At 32.4% G+C, this 8,899-nt stretch overlaps 1 protein-coding gene across 1 annotated transcript in view; it reads right to left on the minus strand.

Moving 5' to 3' along the window:
• LOC108735902 (E3 ubiquitin-protein ligase RNF216-like) overlaps positions 1–2,712 on the minus strand; it is a 12,968-nt gene extending 10,256 nt beyond the window's left edge. The window contains exons 1-2 of the mRNA XM_025973588.1: positions 2,321–2,712; positions 2,073–2,266 (exon numbers count right to left, since the gene is read on the minus strand). Coding sequence (XP_025829373.1) covers positions 2,073–2,266; positions 2,321–2,654 — 528 coding nt within the window. The 5' untranslated portion in view covers positions 2,655–2,712. The remainder of the gene's footprint in view (positions 1–2,072; positions 2,267–2,320) is intronic.
• Between the last annotated feature and the right edge of the window lie 6,187 nt (positions 2,713–8,899).

Genomic DNA, 8,899 nt, shown 5'->3' on the forward strand with positions numbered 1-8,899 from the left:
TGACGTTTATTATAGTTATAAATATACTAAATAAAAAAAAATTAACCAGCGCTCAAAACAAAACCAAATTTCCAATTCGGAAATAAAGAATAAACAAAAATACCAATGGTGACGCCCCCGTACTCCGATTCCTTTACTCAGTAGTAACATTTACGTCTTCCCCTTCCCTCTCTCTATCTAGCAGGATGAAAGAAAAACAAACATGAGTACCTAATTTTGCAACACGCCCTTTATCAATACCGAAATTAAATTGTAGATATGAACATTGCACACCGACAACAAATACGACTGTCCAATTTTGAACATTTTTGTGGTTTTCGTTAGTAAAAGACTACAAAATCCTAAATTGTTGATACTCGCGGTAAATGTTTTGAATTTTGCTCGCATTCCGGGAACTATTCGTGTTTCGTTAATAAGCAGGTATTGATGTGACCAATTAAACAATATTTCTTCCACGTAAATTTATTATGAGTAACAATAAATAAATGCACGAGACTATGTATTAGCAAACAATTTAAATGATTCATTCCAAAAATAATTAATTAATTAGAGGTAGTGTTCGGTATTCACCGTATAATATTAAGTTTTATGTTTATCTATTGTTAGAAGTAAAGTTTTGTTAAATTGTAAATGTTTAATGAGCGTGGCAACCCCTGTCGGTATTAACCTTTTTAATTTATAGCATGTGTAAATAATGCCTCTTGTTCGTTAATTTTAACCTTTTTTTATGATATTCGTTATTTTTAGTTTCTTTGTAAGTTTCATGTTTAGATATATTTATAGCTCCTTTGTGTAGTATACTTCGACCCTTTAGTGTCACTTTGCTAGGCTAGGATTAGTATTATTGAATTTAAATTTATTGTTTTATTAGGGTAGCTAGAAATTAAGAAGCACGCTTTCTAATGCCATTATTTGTTTACATGTAGATATATATTTTCGTCGAGCTAGTTTTAAGAGAAAGTTTTGTTTGTTTGTATGCTCGACCTTTTTTTGTGTATGACCAGAGTGGGGTGGTTTCTGTCAACCATTCCTAATAAAAGGGGTTGCAACGGCTCATTTGAGAGAGATTCATAAAGATCAAGAACTAGAACGAAAAAAGATAGATTCATTAGCCACTTTAATTTCCTTTATCTGTTTTTTCATCTGTTTTTTAAGTTTAAATCACACACGTTTCATTTTGTACATATGTAAATAAATAGTTAATTTAAAAGCAAGTGTTTTCAATTCCGAAAAGCAATAACTAGATCGCTCGCCATTAATTTAGCGTGCGACTTGAGGATACAAGAAAGTTATCTTTCACTCAACACAAAAATTTCCTCAAGAGAACAAACATGGTCCTTCGAGCCGGATTTTGAAAGCAGCTTTCAAAGAAAAATTCAATTTGGACGTGTGTAATTGGCATCAGCGTACGGATTTCCCGTTTGGAAGAATACCGTCTTGGAAGCCGAAAATTGAAAATTCTTCGTCGTACGGACTTCCCGTTTGGAAGAGCAGCCGTCTTGGAAGAGGAAAAAAGAGAAAAAATCATTGTGAGTATCCCGTTTGGATCATTACCACCAGGTATCCCGTTTGGATAGCCATAAGTGTGTGTTCAGTTAGAACAGAATCAGTTTAGTGTGTCCCGTTTGGACAATTTTAGTGTGTCCCGTTTGGACAATTTTAGTGTTGTGTCCCGTTTGGATACGCCTTGCAACTGGTGAGANATACAAAATAAATTTATCAAAATATCCCACTTCAAAACTTAAAAATTGGTTCACCTGCATACTCTGGTGTGCCGCCCAAAATTAACGGCATATTGCTTAAAGTTGTTGTCTCGTATGGTACTACAACTCTATATATAATTTATGGTGAGTAATTTGACCCTTTAGATTTTTAGCATGGGCTTGTAGTAGAATATATATATATATATACTTTATTGTCCAACATCTTCAAGTACATAATATTTAAAATTTTAAGGAAATCGGAGAGCTGGTTGTTAATTTTGATATCATTACCAAATTAACTTAATTGTACCGGTATAAATTTTAATAAACCATAAACAAAATTATATAAAATCAAACATGTTTAACTTACTTCTTATATTCGTCCATTTTTGGATAATTTTCATTTTCTATAGCTTCATTCACAAATTTTTTTAATTCCTGTTCTGACTGATATGCTAAAAAGTTTGCTTCTTTTTCCAAATAAGATGGATCAGCATTGGGTAAAGTTTCCTTCAAAATTTTTAGAACAGATTTGGGATCTGGCTTTTTCTTCGGATATGTCACTAAAAATTAGTGCTCTCACAACATTGTAAAGATAAGTGTGTAATAAAACTTACTGTTAGAAATATCATCTAGTACTTCGTCGAAATTGACTAAATGTGATTTACTTTGTAAATAACTCCTAAGGAATTTGGGGCATACATCAGGAAATATTTTTAATAAACTAGAATACCAAGACTCTATCTGGTTTTCTGATATAGTACAACAATTTCCATGGGGACTTCCTCCACTCTGAATTAGTAAATCAATCAGTCTTTCATATATATTTTCCTGAGTAGAATTTGCTGTATTCTCGGTAACAAGTGATATAATAACTTTAATGACATGGGGATCCGTGTAAGGGAACATTTCTCGTAAAGTACTAAAATATTCAGTATTCCTCTCGGTCATTCTGATATATTTTATATTTTTGATGTCAGTTTTATATAAAAAATGTTGCTCTTAATCCCTAAAATAAAAAATATATGGTGTTATTTTGTTTTAATAACTTATTGAAAGGTACTTCTTTAGCTTCAGCTAATTTATTTTATTAAGAAAAAAACTTTTAACTTCAAAACATCTTCAAAAAGAAATTCAAAATCTTATATGCAATAGTCCTAGCGCCCTATCTTTTCTGCGAAGTAAATTGTGTGTCATGAAAAAAAGCCGAATACATTTCTCTTTTCACGCTTCATCTTTTTAAAATAAAAAGTGAAATAAAACCAAGTGTTTTAATATATTAGGTACTATTATTAAAATTGTCGTAAGTCGTTGCGAGCAAACAGACACAAACATCATCGGACGTATTGCACCCACGACATTATCAAAGGTTACCCATTTCCATTTTGAAAATAAATTTAAAATATGGATTCATGCCTATCAATAATTTAATAGATTTCATACTTATGGTGTGACGGAAATAATATTTCGTTTATACGCTGTGTATGTAATAGGAATTTGGAACCGGTACCCGGCGAATCCGGGACATTTTTAGGGTTCGGCCGGGTACCCGCAGTGCCAGGAATTCTGTCACAGAAAAGAGAAAAGACAAACCACCAGAACGAAGACATGAAACATTAACCGTAGTAGTTTTGCCGGTTCGCATCTCAAGTAATAATACATATAATAATATGACAATGAATTGTTAAAAAGTCATCCTGCATCCATACGTGATTTAGGGGTACGTCAAGTTTAATAAAAAAATACAACACTCTTGTCGCAATTTCATTATTACAAATTAAAGGGAAACAGCAAAAAATAGAATGACCCATCAAGAAAACTATAGATAGAAGTATCACTTTAGACCTAAGGGGTAATGATTTACATCAAATAACGTTATCAGCAAGGGCTTGGACACGTGATAAGGTAACTATGTAAAATTGCCGTAAGTGCTCACTTTGACTCACTGCGCAAGTATGTACCCCTTTCCATATATCGCATTATTTGTTTACATCAAGAAAACTATTGACAGTTTAGGAAACAAACATAATCATAGACTTCATTACGTAAACAATAACGCAGCATGCGGACGGAGGTACACATACGCATAGATGCGCAGTGAGCTACACTGAGCACTTTGCGCAATATTAGGTTATCTTTTCATGTCTTGCCTCCTGATGATAATTCTTCTGTTTATAACCTTCATACCGCAGTTTCCTCAAAGATATATTGGTGCCTACGGACCTGTAAGATGGACCCTCGATCTCCGAATCTTTTAATTCTGAATTTTCTCTTTTGAAGTTTCATACAAAATAAAACCTAGCAAACGCGATACCAGCCGTAAAGGAGCTTCGTGCAGCAATTAACTTAACTTTCCAAAATTTGCAGAAGCCTATGATGCTTTTGAACGCTATTAGATGAATAAAAAAAATTATTTGTGCCAATTTTGCACTAGGGAATATGGCCATCTCTTTGAAGTTGGCATGGCAAAATTAGCAGGCAAAAATAAAAATCGTAGAATAATTAGACGTAAATTAGCCGTGAAAGCCAAAAATTAACCGCGATTCGGGAAACCCGAAAATACGTTTGTATGCCAACTTATTAGAATACAAAAATTTTAAAATCGGTTAGGAAATCCTAGAAAGTCAGAACCAGGCTAATAAATAACAGCTAATTAACCGTTGACGAAGTAGTCTATTAACCGTGGGGTTCGAATGTTTTTTTTTTTGTTTCAAAATAGCGAAATTTTTAGATCTTGACGGCCCGGTAACCGCTACCATATCGGCTATAATTATAGTTAGGGTTGGCACCCGTACTTTATTATAAAGTATTGTACTTTATTTCGACTGTGCGTACGTTATATTTTACAAGACACATAAAGTACGCAAAAATACTTTATTTAAGGCCTTAAGTAAACATCGTAATTTTGTAAGCGATTATTCGAAATTCAGAGTATTTTTACATAAATAATATTGCACAGCAAAAATAACAAGCCATATTTACGGAACTACCTGATTTCCCAAATCTGTTCAAGGTAATGTCACTTTTGCTTTCCGTTCCGGCCACTTCAGCATTTACAGAAAGAGTATTTTCTCTGTTATGAACGCAAAGTGGCGGGACGACAGGAATAAAGCTTCATTAAAACTAATTAAAAATGAAGTTTTAGTTTATTTAAATCTTTGTTTGCCTTGTTTAGAGGCTATTAATATATTTAAGAGCGACAGCAATTTGTTACTGGCTGCTAGATGTAACAAAAATTATGTTTAAAAACAAAAAATAAAATACTTTACTTTTATGCTGAGTACTTTTTTTTTAACCTTTTAGTCGATAAATACTTTATGTAAAGCCTAAAAAGGTGACAACCCTAATTATAGTAGACATTCCTAAACCAGGCTTAAAAACATTGTTGCGAATATTCCGAAAATAAGCTGTGAAACTCAAATCGCATTTTTAAAATAATATAGGTCAAAGAAAAATAATCATTAAAGATAAGTATAGAAATCGAACCATGCAAACGCCNCCTGATTCTCTCCATAGTTTTGCAATTTAATTAATACATATAGTATGCAGATACAGCAGGACTTTTGATTATTTCAATTAACGCTATTACAATTATGACTATTTTTTTTACCTTAAAAGTGCTTCAGTCATCTTATTCTCAATAAATGTCCTCAGTCTGACGTCTTCATCAAACTCTATTTCATTACAAGCTAAGGGAATATGAGATTCATGCCAACAACTTCTACAAGATTCCTTTAGACAATCTGGATTTTCACATCGGAAGGTTTTGTCATTTTCTGCCGGTATTGTAGCAAATTCACAAAATGGGCACATTTCCAAACCGTCAATATTCGCCTTCTTAATCTCTTCAAGTTGTCTACGTTGGAACATTTTCGAAAAGACTGGCGGATCCAAAACCATCTAAATAAGCAATAGTTAAATACTAATAATGCATTGGACAAAATTTGAACATATAATCAAATACACTCTAGAACTAACTAGAACTTTTATAAATCCAAATCATTTTTAATTCTTCATAACCTTATTTTCAAGCTATTCTCCACTAGTACAACTTTTCTGTTCAGATTTCACATTTTAGTTAAATTCAAGTTGTGACTAATCAGGAAATAAAAAAAAAGTTCTTTTAACTTTATGGTGCACAGTACATTCATTAACATTCTTTTTTTTAATTAAACTTCTATACCTATCAAAGTTTAAGCACAAATAAAATTAATCTAATAAGCAATAAAAGGTAACCTTTTCGAAAAAAAAGGAGTGTAGATAATTATTATGTAGGGTTTCTGAAATTATTTAGCTTAATTTTGAGCATACTTCTTTTATTTTAAAAAAATTGCTTCCAGCAGTGACTTCAGAATGCTAGATTGCTCTCATTCAAAACTCAAAATTTCCAAAACCTCAGGAAAAATTGAAAAATATAGGAACTTAGAATATTTTTTAAAAGAATTAGATACATTACTGGTTTGAATATCCAATACAATATTGTTTACCTGTAAAGTAGAAAGCCCAAATTCACTTCCACAATTTCCTAAACAGGGAAAGTGTAGCTTTCCGTCTCCTATATATGTTTCTACGCCTTTTTTAATACAAGGTTTACAAAATATACACCCATCGTTACAAAAAAAACATTCCTCCGGTATGAGCTCATCATCGAAACAACACTCGCACGTTTGAAGCAAGTTATTTTCTATTGCTTCTCTTCTACTCTGTTGATGCTTGTCATTGATATTCTTAATCAATGATAATAGCAGTTTTTTATTTTTCAAAAATGCAATTTCTTGTAGTAGAGGTATATTGTCAGGAACATCTCCTTCCGGAATCGTTTTTCTAGGTTTTTTAAGGGCTTTCGGAACGATGTCAAGACGCTGACAAGTAAAATATAAGTTTTTATTTTTGCAATTAAAAATTCTTTTAATGTCTCTTTCTTTATGGTAAACATAGTGATTAAGGAGAAAAGTTAACGCATAATTTTCTTCGATAATTGCTTTTATATCCTCTTCATTAACTGCTGTAGCGTTTTCTTCTAAAACTACCACGAAAGGATTATCACGAATTAAATTTCGAAAGTACTCCTCAGGATCAGGGAACTCTTCTAGAAACGCTCTAGGACTAAAATTGACGGTATAACGTTCTTTCTCTCGATTTCTTTCTTGTTCCCTAAGATTTAATAAACAATTATTCTTTATATCAATCATGATGCGGTAACTACACACCATAGGTACAATTATTTAGAATTGAAATAAAATATTTATAACAAAATTTACCAGCTCAGTTATAACAATATAACAGTTAATAATTTTGAAACTCCTCATGAGTAGCCGTCCAAGAAATTTTTTTATGGTAATAAATAAACACCCGATGAAGAGCATGAATTCTTTTCATCTCTTGAAGATTATAATATAGTTGGGAAAGTTGCTTTGACTACACTTCAAATGAGGACAACTTTATTCTCAAAACAACTAATCTTCAAGAAATGCAGAACCCCTAAAAAATGGGTAAAAATAGAGTCTACGATACCCTCCATGAAATTTCTTCGTATATTACAACACTTCCAAGTATCAAATCAGGACAACTTAAACTAACTAAAACCCTTAAAGTATATATACCTGAAGTGCTAATGTATATATACTCCAAACTTCGACCATGTACTAGACACGCTGTTCGTTTCGACTGGTGAAGCCAACATACGCCACCGTAAATGACGACAGTGAAGGGTAAAATATAGTTTTGCTGTATACTCGTATCTCTTTTATGTGAGTATAATTAATTTTATCAAGTGATATACATAGATGATTGACTTGAGAAGTTTCATGGGATATTAAGACTATCGTAGGTGTACGTAAGAAGAAACATATTGAATATTTAAATAAAACACAATGAAAAACAATTCGACAATTACCTATTAGTTGCATTTCTGTACTCTTAACGAAATAGGTCGAAACAATTATCGTGTTTTGTCTTTTATTTTATTGTTGAAACATTCTAGTGTTTTATTTAAATATATGATGTATTTTGCCCTTCCCTGACGTCACAAACGGGGGTGAATGTTTGTTTCATTCCATTTGTATTAGAAAATCGAGGCCCGTCTAATATATTATATGGTCGAAAACTCTAAGCTACTACCTAACCTTTAAAAAAAGAAAGTTGGCAGCATTGACAAAGTTTAATATATTACGAAGCCATTACAGTGTCGTAAACTAAATATCCGACAAAATTATAGGCAATTATATTGATTAACCTCCACATCATGCCCCCACCTCCCCGATTTCATTGAAATTATAATATGTTGTGCAGTTCAGAATCCTGAAGAAGAACAAATACATACTTATCCGTATATACATACATTGGATGGGGAAATCATAGCTTCACAGTTTTAAAAAAGGATACTAAAGTAACCTAAGTTAACCCCAGCCTAAACTAAATTAAAAAACTATGTAATAAAATGGTTTCAGAACCCAACATATATAATAATAAATATAATTGTACATATAAAGAAAAAATATAATTGTTCGGTATTCACCGTATAAAATAAGTTTTATGTTTATCTATTGTTAGAAGTAAAGTTTTGTTAAATTGTAAATGTTTAATTAGCGTGGCAACCCCTGTCAGTATTAACCTTTTAATTTATGGTATGTGTAAATAATGCCTCTTGTTCGTTAATTTTAACCTTTTTTTATGATATTCGTTATTTTTAGTTTATTTGTAAGTTTCATGTTTAGATAGATTTATAGCTCTTTTGTGTAGTACACTTCGACCCTTTACTGTCACTTTGCTAGGCTAGGATTAGTATTCATCATCATCATCATCATAAGGTCATCAGTCCTAAGACCGGTTAGACACGTACCTCCACTCTTTCCTATCCTGAGCTAAACTTCGCATTTCCCTAAAACTAGAACAACCCACATCCTTAACTATTTGCGAACAGTAATCTAATCTAGGTCTACCTCTACCCCTCCTAACGCCTGTTTCTGCCTCTAATATGTCTGACTAGACCTTCATGCCTAAGAAGGTGTCCTACCAACCTATCTCGCCTATTTTTTATTGACTTCCACAAAGTCCTCTGTTCTCCTTTTCTTTCTAATACCTCTTCATTTCTAACCTTTTCTACCCACGATATCCTCATCATCCGCCTATAACACCACATTTCAAACGCTTCTAACCTTTTCTTTTCCGCCGCTCCCACTGTCCATGTTTCGCAC

This window comes from Agrilus planipennis, unplaced genomic scaffold (assembly GCF_000699045.2).
Source record: "Agrilus planipennis isolate EAB-ADULT unplaced genomic scaffold, Apla_2.0 scaffold95, whole genome shotgun sequence".
Taxonomy (NCBI): domain Eukaryota; kingdom Metazoa; phylum Arthropoda; class Insecta; order Coleoptera; family Buprestidae; genus Agrilus; species Agrilus planipennis.